At 36.3% G+C, this 16,178-nt stretch overlaps 1 protein-coding gene across 2 annotated transcripts; it reads left to right on the top strand.

The window, feature by feature from the left end:
- LOC120329944 (uncharacterized) lies at window positions 1–5,853 on the top strand. 2 transcript variants are annotated; one of them, XM_078118771.1, is made up of 6 exons: window positions 1–84; window positions 2,266–2,405; window positions 2,901–2,968; window positions 4,043–4,114; window positions 4,452–4,541; window positions 4,903–5,853. In XM_078118771.1, the coding sequence occupies exons 2-6, from the start codon at window positions 2,266–2,268 to the stop codon at window positions 5,052–5,054; spliced, it is 522 nt and encodes a 173-aa protein (XP_077974897.1). In that variant the 5' UTR covers window positions 1–84; the 3' UTR covers window positions 5,055–5,853. The 2 variants fall into 2 exon arrangements, with proteins under 2 accessions (XP_077974897.1, XP_039252682.2); XM_039396748.2 differs by lacking the exon at window positions 1–84 and adding an exon at window positions 1,620–1,775 and having other exon boundaries at window positions 4,903–5,849.
- The last annotated feature ends 10,325 nt before the right edge of the window (window positions 5,854–16,178 follow it).

The following is a 16,178-nucleotide window of genomic DNA, read 5'->3' as shown; positions in this document are numbered from 1 at the left end:
GATTATCTAAATATGGTTCGCGCCAAGGTCGCCAATGCAAAGGCGAATTAAGAGAGGAAGGACGAATTTTTCAGCTTGCCCAAGGTCTCAATTTAGCTTCTTAACTCTGGTATTTAAAAACAATGAAATATAAAATTTGCATCCACTTAAAGAAATGTCTTGAACGGATTGTTACATCACAATTCTGATATGCCAGTCACGTGTCTTATTATATGGTGTCGGTAACCATGCACGTCACTTGTCGTTGTGTTGACCGCTAGGAATGTCGTCTTACTGGATCAAAATACTCCAAAAACGTTTTGTTGGTAATGTGAATCGCCTCTCAACATTAGATCAGGGGTGTGCGAACTGCGTCCCGCAGGGAAAAATCACGCGATCCTCGGAGAAGTGCCAATTTTGAATAGTATGCCTGCGAAACGAGATTTTAGTTTAGTTATTCTGGTACGTGCAAGCATTGTCGCAAAGCCAGACCAGTACCTGAATGCCACTGTCATATTAGCAAAACTAGCAAGCCAAATACGCAATGTTATAAGAACTTGTTTCTCACTGAATTTGTTTGAATTTGAATAGTTGATTTCTTTAGAAATGTATGCGTTTCAACTCAACATTTTTAACCGCTAACAAATAACAATTCCGTAAGGTCAATAACAAAAAGAAACAAATATTTATTCCCGCGCCGCATAAGGCTCTGTCTCCGATTACGTTAAAAAATGAAATAATTGTAAATATATTATTAAAAGTGTAAAATATATTATCAAAAAGTGGACGGCGTCGCTAGAATATGTGCGCCATATTCGGTATTCTTATAAACACGAAAAATGTTATTCGAAGTTCGAAATATTCGATTATTAAATTCAAATTGGGCCTTCCTGCTTCAAGCACTGCATTAATTTAACCTAAAATAAACAAATATTACTACACCCGTTTTTTAGGTTTTCGCGTCCTCACTTAGTTACTTTATCTGGCCCTCGTGTAATAAAGGTTGCACACCCCTGCATTAGATGATTCAAGATCTACAGAAAATGTGACTTCAGCGCGAGGCACCATTTACTGCGAATGAAGCATTGTGTGCACATTTGATGAGTGAAAAGTTGTATATAGCGAGAGATACCGAAAACCAGCTCGGATGTGGTGTCTGCGATGGACAGCGGACGACATTTCTGCTACAATTCGCGACAAGGTATCTGTGCGAGCAACGATTTTCGTCATCGACTGTTATTAAAACTATGCTCACAGTCGTTTCGATTCTCGTGGCGACTCGCGTATTGCGCTCAGTAAAATAGAGCTGTGTATTGAAGATATAATAAAAAGGAAATTTCAGTTTCACCAATCACACTGCGTCAATCGACTGTTTTTAATAATTCATTGTCTGTATTTGAGTCAAACAGTACTAACATTAAAAATACATTTTTGCAATGTTTCGGATTGCGTCGCGAGTATTCAGAAATTTTTGATTTAGGTCGCAAAGTTTAAGAACCACTATTCTAGTGTCTGACGTCAAGAGTATTTTACATACTTTAATAAAAGCGCCACCCGTCAGTGTTTTCATCAATTTCTATACCATGCGGAACCAGGATATCTCTTAACCAAATCTTATTTTATTATTAAAGTATAAGTTATAACAAATGCTGCATTGATAAGGTCTAATGAATATGTTTTATGCAAATATCGCAGTTAACTGGGTTCTTGCTTTGCTGGTTGTATTATCAACAACGTTTGCTTGTGAACTGGGATGCAACTTACAAAAACCACCATATAATGTTGACTGGTCGAAGGTGATGATAAAATTGTTATCAATTTTATATGAAATATTTAACGAGCAGGAAACAGCATCATTCAACATGAGATCAATGCTCAGGCCCAATCCAATGACTAATCACAGTACTGGTATCCCATGTGACCTGCACTGAAGCCTGTTATCTGATTCTTCAAATCCAAATTGCACATCAAGTCCCACCGCCGAAGCCATAAATATTGGAGTCAGTAAGGCCGCAAAGGTCGCGCATCGGTACCAGTACTGTGAGGTCCAATGCACCTAGTTTGCTCTACTGAAAAGATCGGTGTACAATCGTGATGAAGAGGGCCAAGAACAATTAAATAAAAAGTATGCATGATGGAATAAAAATGCTCCCCTTTACTTAAATAAAACAGCAACAAATATCGGGTCTCATGAGACCCAGAGAAAATTTAAACGTTTTTAGTCTGAATCTTAATTTTCATACTCATAACGTATCTTTTAATAAATCATGATTATTCATATTTTAGATGCCACCGAAGTGGTATTTATCGAGTCACACACCGGATGAAACGTTTTCAAATGTTATAGCCTGTCAAATAATAGAAAACATCACAAATTCTGGACCTGATGATTATCGCATTTTTCTGAAGAACTACTATGTTTCCGGGTATTAATCAATAATTTTTATTTATTTCTGATAAGCAATAATGGAAGTCTTTGAGACTTCTTCCATTGTAATTATATTTATTGTTTTTGTTCATATTTTCGTCATAAAATGAAATACAGAGCAATATGACAACGAGAATATCGGTCAGAGACCGAAGACTTATCGATCGAAAGTTAGGGGATCCCCAAAGCAGAAACTGCGGTTTCGAGTTATCCACTCTTACTCCACAGCGACACCGTGTGTCTCATCACTAATTAATTAATAACTCGCTAATTATACGACATAATTCATCCAAAATCAGCAGGCTTCTGGTCCGATGAATCCACATACAAAATTTGGAGGAGATTCATCTTCGCTTTCGTGAGATATCGCGTAACATACGAGAGTGTCTAACAGACAAATACCTATCAACATACTCACCGATCTTAAGATCGATAAGTAATTAAGTTGCTTATTTGTTCTGTCAAAACTTTTTCTTATTTTCGATATTTAAAGGGCCGACCCGAGGAGCTTCTGGTTTCACGGACAGATGAAACATGATTCATGCTTTTATTCAGGAACAGGTACTCGCTGATCTATAATTATCTTTTATCAATCATAGAAATTACTATCATCAATGATTCACTATTCTCTTAGATTGCCTCTAATACGCGTATATTTACGTATATGGACTATGGTGTGCTACGGATATTTTTGCTCAAATATTTTTTTATTTTTTTTTATCAGCGTTCCGAACATCAGTGAATCGTTGCCTTCCACGCAAAATTGCACCTATAACAAACGACTGCTCGCTGCAGTGATCAGGATACCGAAACTGCCAGTTCATTTGAGCGCTGCGTGCCTCGTCGTCGTCTATTTCGTGAGCGGTATACCTATTCGTGTATTATTCGTGCCGCTAATAATTGATCATGTTCACTAAAATTCCTCAGGCTCCCCCAGTTTATGGACTATAGAAATGAAAATGGCTTGTTTGAAAAAGTATTTACAACCGCGGGGGTTAGCTTTCTCGGAATTTAGTTTTTGTGGTAGTTCACGAGTGGTGACAAATTGCGAAAAAACTAGAAATTTCTCAACAATTGGCGTTTTTCGCTGATGACAATGGAAACGGAACATCAATCCGGACTCTCTGTAAAACGCACATAACTAGGGTGATAGTATTAGATATTTCGCCCAGATCGGCCCAGGCGTCCAGACACTACAGCTAAACACACAGCCAAGTCGGGGAGCGTTAGGTCCACCGCTGATAGATAGCATTCAAGCAACCGGTTATCATCCATAGAAACTTGCGGACCTATAACTGCAGCGGGATTAAGTGAGCGGGTTACCAAAACTGACATTTCATTTGGCTACTGCGCGTTTCGTAGACATTCTCGCGTGAGTGATATACTGTAGTTAATATAGGCCGATCTGGAAACAGAACTTCAATACGGACTTTCTATGAAACGCACATTACTATGGTGACTGAATATCCATCGCGGATATTTGTCCATATAGGTCTTGACGTTGTACCGTTAATAGACTATTGCCAATGATTTATTCCACGTGATATAGTATCTGACGAATGATATCTTTTCAGCAATTGTCTTCTTTATATAACTAATATTATAAGGTACTTCATTTATTTTAATCTAATTCAGATGAAGGACCATCCATCCAAGTCAATTCTGAAGTATCCTTAAATTATAATGACATAAAGGCTGTTATTGAAGGTATTTGCTAATAGATATTACTAAGGAATATTAAGTATATGTGCTAGCAAATCATATAGACAATGTATATATATATATATAGACCTCAGTAATATTCGAACTATTTAACAGTGTTTTTTCACACGTATTTTAGTTCTGTATATAAGTCATTTTTATTTTCTCCGCTGTTTTATTCTCATTTATATCAATAGTAATCAGTAGCAGTATTCATGCTTATCCCACAATAACAGTAGTACTAATCCATTATATTTTATGGGCTATAGTTTTAGTTTCTCGCGTAATTAAAGATTGATTTAACATGATATTATAGTCATTTATTTTGCATTTGTTTGAGCAGAAACCAAACGCCATAACTCAGGAAAGCATCATGTAGTTTCGACAGATTATTCAACATACCTGATTTTTGCGATATGTATCAAAGAAGAGGGTACGTATTTTATATTATTATGAAAGCTATACGGGCTCATAAGACACATACGGTAGTGATTGTGTAGCTTATTTGCGTTAGCAAACTGGTAATCTCGTATTGCTCTTTTTTGTGAAAAAGTTTGTTCGCTCTCTGTGAGAGTTGTAGGTTGCCAATACGTGAACACCTATAACAAAAGATTTTATTTCATCTTCCAATTGCGATATTGTTCAAATTTCTATCTGACTTGAAGCACCGAAGAGAATGAACACGCCACTGGAGTGCTGAGAAAGAATCAAACCTCATGTAAAAATGACAACGTTTTTTTTATCATAGTTGAAACAGTGTGTACAGTTCAAAACTTCGTTGTAATTTTTATCAGATGAGTTGCTTGTCCTGGTTTTTCAATCGACACCGGATCCGTCCGATGAGGACATGTTGCAAGCTGAAAATGGCCTACGCATTATTAGAGCACACTCTCCCTTGGAACCGTCGAAATGTTGTCAGCACGACTTCGAAAAAAAGAAAAGATAGAAATGATCGATCTACACTCAGAAAAACAAAACACGATGTTTGCAGAACAAGTGAAGACGGAAACTACTGGAATTTTGTATCCAGGAATATCTTTAATAATTACTCTTTATACTTAACTTAAACTACTACATTAAATTTTAACAGGTCTACCAATATGCAATTAATTTGTGACTAATTGTAGACGATTCTATATTATTAATTCAAATTATCAACTTGGATCGAAAATAAGAATAAAAACTATGTAAGGTTGAAAATTGTAATTACCTATTGCTGGGGTGGCTAACACATCCATCGTCTAATGTTGAGTGAATTATTATACCATACCCCGAATCGCCTTGAACCGGTTTTGTGCAGCGCTTGCTGTGTGTATTAAAACATGATATGATATAGTATTGTACATGCGCAAAATACAACATACACATACATTATTTGAGCAGAAACAATGTATAACAACATGACGCCTATGTTTATTTATTATAATTTCATTTGGCGTTAGAGTAATAACCCCAATCTCTATTGCTAAAAAGTGGCCTCCGCCTTATTCGCTGGGTCAACTCGACTCATTAGCCAGAAAAAAAGATAGTTGTGCGAATCAGGTCATTATGAAGTTTTTGACGTTATAATTCATAAAAAATTCAATTTGACAGAGGCAAACCAAAGCCGAACTTATACTCATTAAACAAATAAGATACTTCATCGCAAATTGCCGGAAAAATTACAAATATTACTTATTTAGAACGATCTGTTAGTGCAGTGGTTCTCAGCCTTTCTTTCTTACGTGGCCCATTTTCGTAGCACAAAAATTTACGGTGATGATGAAGATATCTTGATGGATGACTTACGTGAGCGCTGTGTTTGGGCACCAGATTAGCTCGTTATCTTGACTGTAATATATTCTCAAACAAAAAATACCTATACTTTGAACCTCAAATGTATCATCGCAATTCTCAGACAGACCCATTGGGCAAAGTACAAAACTGAATACTTTTACAGGATACAAACTAATGCCGTGCTCGTTTCCAGAATGACATTCGACAATCACATCAAACAACACTGCACGAAATTTAATACCATGGGACCACAAACATCGGCATCTCATATCGATACTGCAAACTTGATGTTTATTGAAATGACGTACAATTGCATCGATACTTTGAGGGCGGCTGAAAACTGTTTCTTGAAATGACGTGAGTCTATACCCAACGAAGGTATTGTACTTCAATATGGGGTATTGACATCTGAAATATGTGCATTTGACCATATATAACAAGGATGGATGGTGACCCACTTTTATTCAACGGTTCAAAAATTCTTTTCATTGTATAAAAAAATACTCTGCGAGTCTAATAATCCCTGGCTGGTATTGTGTAGTTTCGAGCTTCACATATGCCCATTCTGTGAGTTGAGAAGTCTTGCCCGGACTCCGGCCCAGTGTCAATTCTAGATATTAAATTATCAATTCGATTAAACTATTTTATGATATAAACAAAATTTGAATCAGAAATTTAACATCACACAACTTCATCAAAACTCACATCGTGTGAAGCAATTGCAGCTGCAGCCATTTTGTTTACATTATTTGGTGCCAGTCGACATAGCTTTCAGACTGGCCTTTTATAAGGGTTCCATTATCTTTGTACATTTGAACCCGTACATCTGAACCCGTAATTTGAACCCAGAACAATTGCACCTGTATACTATTGCACCTATGGACATTTGCACCTACGGACATTTGAACCCATACATTTCCACCCATGGATTTTAGCATCCGCATATAGATTGAACCCGCGTCCATTTGAACCCATGTACATTTGCACCTGCGGACATTTGAATCCATGTACATTTGAACCTACGAACATTTGCACCCTGGATATTTGCACCCGCGGACATTTGAACCCATGTACATTTGAACACACGAACATTTGCACCCGCGGACATTTGAACCCACGTATATTTCCACCCACAGACATTTGAACCCACGTATATTTGAACCCGCGTACATTTGAACCCACGGACATTTGAACCCGCGTATATTTGAACCAACGTATATTATATTTGAACTAGCGTACATTTGAACCCGCGTACATTAAAACCCACGTACATTTTCACAAAAAATGTTTGCCAGTCGCAAATAATTTTCATGTTACAGGCGCAAGCTCAGTATTCTAAATTTCAACGCTGTTTCACTTGTAGTTAGTTTTGGTGTATATGCATTTACCCGCTTCTACGAAGCAAGCATTTTTGAGTGTCATTGTAGTCCGAGGGATAAACATCTCTTAACGATATAAACAACATTGTTCTACCAAGGTCTTTTTTCTTTTGCTGTTTTTTTTACATTGACATTTGTAAATCCTTATCTCATTCGTTAGCCGCGATCTCCAAAACCGACGATGACCTAGAAAGCGGTATTTCGTTGAAATACCTGAAACCAGGGCTAATACGGAACAAATATCTCACAGAACAATGAAGTCTTAAATGAGGGTCTTACTAAAACTAGCTTTACAGTAATATTTTTAGTGGTCAACTCCTATAAATTTGTTCTGAAATTATTGCACCGAAAACGCCTACTATGATATCCCGCCCAGCATGAGATTTGGGAGCTCTGTGGCCACTTCATGTTTTCTTGCTAGCATGTTTACAAAATTGTTATATGTATGCATACACGACCACGCTCTACTGTTGAAAATGAGTGTTGTCTCAAATCAGGTTTTGCCATTTTTCCTAAAATCAATCTTTAAATTGAATACTATTGTCTGTATATAAATAAATAAACGCAAAGATTCTTCGTTTCTAAAAAAATATGAAATTAAGATAATGAAACTATGCCATTTTTGTAACAACATGTTCATGGCCAAATGCCAGTTTTATTGAAGTATTGTTTCATTAGAATGTCAGAACAAAACTATACATGGAAATCGTAAGTCATGTAAATATGTTGAATATTCGAAAGAAGAAGTTTTAAAATCATTATCTTGGCCAAAAATGTTTTTTGCTGTTTACACTATTTAGAGTAAATCGAACATATTCAGCATATAGGGTCTGTTAAATATGATATTGCAATTTACAAACGACGTCATAGGTTACGGATTACATTTATTTTAATATATCAATAAAGTTATCACTCACAAATTTGTGTCGAATGGGCGATCAATTTTGAGATGGAGCTATGGACGTTTTACAAAATAGGAATTTATCAATTATGATACAATAGTTAAACAACAAATCAAAATAATGACGGTAAACGAAATTTTACGATATCACGATCAAAGTCAAAATCAAATAGACTGCATTTGAGCTATTGAGTGGAGATACCTCAGCTTGTCGGTTTCAGTTCCATATGAAAAAACTTTAACTGGCAATCTAACAGCAATATACTATCAGTATATAGCATGGAAGGATAAGGGTGTATATGTAAAGACGCTAATATCCGTAAATGCAAATGCCCATGGGTGTAGATGTTCATGGGTGCAAATGTCTGTGGGTACAATTGTACGCGGGTGTAAAAGTACGCGGGTGTAAATGTATGTAGGTTCAAATGTCCGCGGATGCAAATGTACATAGGTTCAAATGTCCGCGGGTGCAAATGTTCGTGGGTTCAAATGTACATGGGTTCAAATGTACGCGGTTGCAAACGTACACGGGTTCAAATGTCCGCGGGTGCAAATGTACATGGGTTCAAATGTACGCGGTTGCAAACGTACACGGGTTCAAATGTCCGCGGGTGCAAATGTACATGGGTTCAAATGTACGCGGGTCCAATCTATATGTGGGTGCTAAAATCCACGGGTGGAAATGTATGGGTTCAAATGTCCGTAGGTGCAAATGTCCATAGGTGCAATAGTATACAGGTGCAATTGTTCTGGGTTCAAATTACGGGTTCAGATGTACGGGTTCAAATGTACGTAGTATTAAATGTGCTGTCATCTTTTATAAGGAGTCATAAGCTAAATACTTCCAAGGAGATTTGGAGGTTCAGACCAAGGTGTCAGTTTTGGAACCCAGAAATCATAGGTTGCTAAGACTCTTTTTTTAGGAATATTCAAAACGGTTTACTGAAATGAAAATGAACTATTAGCACCAAATGAATGATCAAAGACATCATACAGAATGTATAACTACATTATATTTACATAAAACAACCCCCCATGACAGCATAGTTCTAAAATGACAGATACACAACCGAGGTAGAACTATAAATGCGATCTCTGTACATGCAAATATCATGTTATATCGAACGATTCAAAATATAGTAAATTGACGCTATAAACGAGACTATGAAATTTAAGCCACGACGGTAGAACAAGAAATGCAATCTTGAACTGCTACAGCAAAAAATAAAATCCTAAACACCTTAGTGGGATTAAAGGTGCGGTAGAAAACTTAATACACAAATCAACGACATATAAGAAAGCAAACAGCGACATGTAACACAGTAAATAATGACAACCACGAGACAGCAATAATCATCACGATGGCTATACAGGTTTGAATCAGCGCGAACTGAACTGAAACTCAAAGCTGCACTGACTGCCAACACAGGGGTTCCCTAACTTTTCTTTCTTATTATTGCTATAAATTAATATACAGATTGGATGAATAAATAACTTTTTGCATATAGTGAGGGGAGAATAAAGAGTTTCAAAATAAGCGAAGAGAGGAATTTAACGGAACTGGTTTGAAAACTTCTTTTTGTATTTTCAGGTCATAATGGTGTCTACCAATGCGAGATATTTTTCCCCCGTTTCCTGATCAATTTAGCGAAAAGTTTAACGTGGTTTTTTAACAACTAACGTGGCCGGATACGCTGTGCTAAATCCAACAACCGTCAAACAGCAACAAGCAAACGGGAAACTATAGCATCGGCTAGGGTTTTGTTTTTTATCAATTCTAAAAAAACATCTTGTTTTAAAAGAAGGGCTCGTTTTAAATCATTTTTTTCCTGTATTTTTTATTAAATAAATACCCCTTGCAACGCCGTGAAACTAAGCCAAAACGTTGCGTTAAGGCACGCTGCCGGAATAATAAATTCGAAAATGTAAGTAAAAATTCTTGCTTTGACTTTCACTTTTATCAATACAATTATTTCCAAGTTTGTACCTACTCCAAAGTCATAAGATTTTAACAGGAATCAGAGAGACATTTTGAGTAAGAAAAGTCATAAAACATATAGCTCACGAGACTAATACAATACAAAAGCAATCGGATCAAGGGCAGCCTTCGGCAAAACAATTGCGTTACGATAATGAGAAATACTCGTATACCTAGATCGACGACAACTCACGGATTGAGACGATGAGACACCCTAGTCTACTCTAGGCTATGCTAATTGCAATACCCCTCTGATACAGCTAATCTGTTATGACTTCATATTAGGGATTTCGAGTTTATCTATTGGCATTTTTTTCATAAAATAAAGGCAATATTACGTTTAAAACTGTTCGGTTAATTTAAATTGGCATACTTTGTTTTTGAGGTGAAAGGGATAGAGCATTTCAAAGTCATACAAACTCATTTATCCGGCCGTATTCCAATTTCCGCAAGGTGGTTTCGTCGCAGAGTGGTTCACGTAAGGGCTTATCAGTTGCATCTTCCTGCGCCAACCACATTTGCGTACGCATTGAACTACAGCTTGAAGAAGCGTGTATGGGCAAGTCATCGATATTTGTGGCGTTTCAATAGATTTATTGAGAATAATAGGCGCTTGGCAAGTTTTTACATCCATTTTTTCTTAAAACCAATTTAATACAACAAAAAAATGATAATACAGTCTTTTTAAACAAATCGGGTAAAAAAAACTTGATTTAAAATAATTGTTTTAAAACAATTTCCTTTGAACGAATCCCTAGCCACGGCTAACCGTCTTTGGAAAGGCGGGGATGCAGATAGGTTAACCGGCAGGTGGTGTCTTAAAAATATCGTTCCCTAAACCCGGTAGAATAGTATACTGTGTCAGATTGCATACCCATACTACTTCGCTCTGGCCGACGTGTGCATATATTCTACCATCGACCAACTCCTTCTCACTTGGCAGCGCGCTCGGATGTTCGAGTACTGAATTTCCATTCGAGTGCCGAAGCATTTTTGGTCGACTATCAAACTGTTCGAGTAATAATTATTGAGTCATTCGACAACCGAGGTATCACTGTCACGAGTCATCCTATCCGACAATCCATATTTTTCGTTTCGAAAGGACTGCTCAGGCCAAATATTGCATTGTTACAAACCCACGTTTCCTTCCTTTACTGGTATTGCTCATGTAACTGAACCCGATCCAATATTATATTGCTGAGAATGTGAGTGGTAATGTTCCTAATATTTCAACGGATTTTATTTAAAAATAATAAAATACATTATATTATTTAACAAAATCCAACAAAGGGAAACAGTCGAAGGCCTGAGTGTATAGCATTTATGTAAAATGCATTTGATTGCAGTAAAGATGAGACTTAATTATACACGTAAAGAAGAATTGCAGGATAAATTCAGGGTATACGACTTTCATTCAGTACTCACACATTTTTAAACTTTGAATAAATAACTATAACGATACCGAATGATTTTACCAGCATAGATCCGTACTTCTCATCCAAAATATAGACAGAATTGAGGCGAGTTGTTCAGGTTAGGCTACGCAGTTAGATGAATGGTTGTTACAAAATCTTCAGGCAGTACATAATAATTCAGATGAAATTCGATAACGCTTTGCCAGGAAGCAGCTAATCAAAACGGCCCAAACAAACAATGGACTTAATCGCACTTATAAGTGCCAAGGCCGAACAGAAATTGTGATATATATGTCTATGCGTTGGCAAACTAGTTCGTGGGTGAATAGCTCTGAGTTTTATTTTTGTGATGCAGACTAAAGCCAAAGGTACTCAGTATATAGTAGTTGAATCTTTTTTTTATAATGGTCGCCCTCAAAGTATATGTTATGTTTTACGGAGTCATTAATTCGTATATATCAGTTCAGGAGTGGCCGACCTGCTTTCGACCGCGATCGACCAAAATCTTCAAAATAGATCGCGATCAACTGATCGGTAATAAGGTCGCACACAAAAACGAATAGGTACTGAATATGCAGATAAATGCACACACCAATACAAAAAATTTCACCGCTGCCAATAAGAGGGCTTTGTGGGCACATTATTATTAAAATCGACACAAGCAACCTTTTGTCGCTCGCGGGCCAAATATAAGGGTTGCAAGGCATTGGCGGGCCGCACATATTTTTAGAAAGTGGAAAACCGAACGGATGATACTTCTCATAATGAAAATAAAGCAGTGATACATCTCTCGAATAGAGTATAGATTTATTACCTCATTGCAATGCCTCCGTCTGAATATTTTCGGCGCCATTGAAACCTTTGCACTTGCATCAACTTTTCCGCGTTTTGATGCCATTTGTCTAATTATAAATAAATTATATGCTCATTAAACGAGTAATTGTGAATTTTATACTTATAGAGATTATAGTATAATACTTATTAGATTATAATATAATTTAGTCTACACGCGTCTCACACTAAATTCTGTTACGTAAAGAATCAAAACAGCTATTTTGTAAGTATAATTCTGTAAAGCGTCGCGGGCTGGATTATATTACTTCGCGGGCCGTAGGTTGTCGACATGGGTTTAAGTTGTTGATTTGAATATTTAATTGTACCCGGAGTAAATGTTTCATTATTTATGTTGAAAATTCTTCAATCTTGCCAAGTATTATCCAAACAGCGAATAATAAATATTGAATTAATGTTACATGACTGCTCAAATTTCAGTAGTCTATCCAATTTACGATTTTCTCGCTTGCTTAGAATTAGAACAAATTGGACATACACAGCTACCATTGCGAATAAAATTTATCACACTAATCTTTGAGTGAGACAATAACTTTCGCATACTGCGGAAGTTATTATAGAATTGATGGTCAGTCTAGTAGACACGCGATATTCGGCACTTCATTTTTAAACCTTGGCAGCGGAAAAAACTTTCATTTGTCACATATTAATATGCTTTTTCGAGCTTGGCAAGAATCAAATACTGTATGTGCATATTGTATTTTGCGCATGTTAAGTACTGTATTCTTCCTGTTGTAAAACACACAACTGGTTCGAGGCAATTTTGGTAGTATTCCAATAAAATACACCCACATCATTACATCAGACGCGATCGACTGCCCGAAACGTGGCGATCGACCGGTTGATAGCGATCGAGGTGTAGGACACCCCTTCTATATATATATATATCATGCAGAGTAGCCTAGTTAATACGACTATTACCTTTTCAAGTTATATTGGTAACGTACGGTACACTCTGGTAGGCATTGTGTGACTCATCAACTTCTTATTTCCTAAAATGATTAAGTTAACATTGATATTTACATACAAGCACTAGCGTAATGATCCCGATTCATAATCATGTTCCATATGTTATTCCATTGTGCAGTAAGTTGCCGTGTAGATTAGCGATACTCACGGTAACAACATACGTTGGCTGATCTTGTTACTTCACAGGAATACGCTGCACCACACCCAATGAACTAGATGTACAGGAAAAATACAGTCAGTAAAAGGAAAGGTATAGTCTTCATAGGTAAGAGTATCGACTGAATATGGAAAATAGTGCAGCCACTCCAAGTGCTCTTGGTGCCCAAACTTTCTAAAATTGCCTGTACGGAAGTCAGACTTATTATTTTGAAAGAAAAAAACGCCATATTTTTAGGCCGTATTAGGGCATTCCAACTTCATCGTTATAAATTCGAAAATCCTATTTTAAAGCATCGACATTGAAGCAAAAAGAAATTAGGGTTTCCTAACGACAATGGTTGTTGTGTAGTAATGGTTGTTTCTGTGTGGTGTTTTGCAAACTTAGTGTGCTGTGCTCTTCGACTATTTAACATGGTTGCATGTAGTGGTGGGATTCAGCCGGTTCGCACCGGTTCTATAGAACCGTCTCACGGAATTTTATGAGTTCAGTGAACCGGTTAGCATTACGGATTAGGGATTACTGTCAATGACTTTTTGTAACAGAACCGGGTGAAAAATATGACTTTTGTGATGGAACCGGCTGACAAAAAAATTGAATCCCACCACTGGTTGCATGTTTTACTTTAAGTATGTCATGTCCAGCGCGAACAATTCCTGTCGGCATCGGCATCGTGCTGGCGATAGTATGCCACAGCGTACGTGCACAAGTAGGTTAAAATCTACAGCCTAACCCAATTAAAACACTTTAATATTGTTAAGCTAAACTTGCAAATAAATTTGCTAAAGATTTACCCTCATATTCATACCGACTTCCTCGATGTCGCGTTATTTCAATTGGTTGATGTTTTCCTGTTCGCAACATTGTCTACAAATAACTTGTCAGGTCGTGTTACAAATTACTGTAACTCGTATTTCTTAGTTTTCAGTATAGGCCTACTTCTGCATGTACGATACTTGCTACATTCTTGGTATTTGGATGTTTAAAGTTTGTGGTCCAGTAGTATAGCATTAGATATTTTATTGTATTTTATGTTTTGCGATTGCCTATGGCAAGGTCCTACATTGGGTTGCAATGTGAAGCTGTCTTTCTATAAACCTTTCTCAGGGCATCGACTTCCTTGTTTACTCCGAGACATTGGCCAATCTGCAATATGCAAAAAGTGACGTAACAAGGGTCCCCTTCGCATCCGCTCAGACACTTTTCTCACTCAGACAGATTTTCAAGCGTGGTTGGTTGTAAACATTGCCTCGTTTTCGCGTTTTTGAACTCTATTCGTTGGTTTTCAGTTGTGTTTCGGAAACTTAAATATAAATCAGATAATTCAATGATCACTCTGTCTTCCTAGGAGTTTCAATTTAATTGCACTAATAAAAAATGAGACACTCCAGATATAAGATACTCCACTATTTTAACTATGCATAATACCTGCTAAATTCTCTATCCGACGAAGGATTTGGCATAAAACAAATTTTGCTTTAAACTGATTTTTTGAGAATATGTCGTAATTTTTATAAAAAACAATTTTTTTAACATGTTAACGCACGATTTCGTATTTTTCAAAATTCACTTCACACTTTTCACATAATTTATCTGTTATTGTTGATTTCCATTTTATAACCTAATTTTCATTATGAGACATATTGATTCACGAATAAGCAATTCGTCAGGTTTTATCAAATTCTGGAATATCGTTTTATGTTATCCATTATGGTAGCCCGAACAAAATCAGTCACATCCTCTTAGAGGCGGAAATTAGCGCAACGGCATTTCGTTCTCTATTTTCGTTGTACCATAGTTTTCTTAAACGATTGTTAATCAATATATAATAGCTTTGTCTTATAAAGTTCAGATAGTAACGCGATTTCTATAAGTACTGAGAATTTCATGCCAAGCACACTATAATTAATCAGTGGAGAAATCAAATCGGTTTGGCATGGGTCAATGGACTCGGTTCAACGTTTTCCTTATAATTTCCGATTTTATTTTAAATCAATGGCCGTGAATGAAATATAATGTTCTTACACTAATGCTGAGTGACATATTTTAGCTTATGAGAAGTGCAAAAGCATGCAGGCTTCTGAAAATAGCCTGATATGGCAATAATTTTTATAGAAATATCAGTGATTTATTAGACTATTATCAAGTTGACAAGACGTAATATATCTGCAAGAACATTATTTTTCAAACATAGAAAAACGGGACTAAAAGCGAATTGTTATTTGAATCAATATTGTACGAAAAAATTGTAGATCTGGAAATGTATTATTAAATAAAGATTTATATATGAGCAGGCATCTGAGATTTAAAATTAACTAGTCGTTATTTGTTGTCACTATTCTCAGTCTAAATTATATAAATAAATAATTTGTAATTTTGATCCATTTTGAATACCTAATTTTTCAGTGATTTTAATAGATTATATTTTATTAACATGAGGATGCAAATTTATTTATTCAAATTTAGTTTCATCCAATTTATTTTTTTGGTGTCTTCAGAACAAACTGATATTAAATACCATGATTTCGTTTCAACAACAGGTAAGGAGAACCAGTATATCGTTGTGGCGTCAAGTATTTTCCGTGTAAAATGGTTGAATCGTCTGAGTCCTATTTTTAAGAAGACATTGCTTTGATTCAATGA

Source organism: Styela clava, chromosome 12 (assembly GCF_964204865.1).
Source record: "Styela clava chromosome 12, kaStyClav1.hap1.2, whole genome shotgun sequence".
In the NCBI taxonomy this organism is placed as follows: Eukaryota; Metazoa; Chordata; class Ascidiacea; order Stolidobranchia; family Styelidae; genus Styela; species Styela clava.
The sequence above is the reverse complement of the archived record's forward strand: the minus strand, read 5'-3'. Positions and strand labels throughout refer to the sequence as shown.

Excerpts from the sequence above, each read along its gene's own strand:
- LOC120329944 (XM_039396748.2), top strand. The coding sequence starts at position 1,647 with ATGAATATGTTTTATGCAAATATCGCAGTTAACTGGGTTCTTGCTTTG. Across the intron at positions 2,406-2,900 it reads AAGAACTACTATGTTTCCGG|GGCCGACCCGAGGAGCTTCT; the intron begins GTATTAATCAAT and ends CGATATTTAAAG. Across the intron at positions 4,542-4,902 it reads GATATGTATCAAAGAAGAGG|ATGAGTTGCTTGTCCTGGTT; the intron begins GTACGTATTTTA and ends AATTTTTATCAG.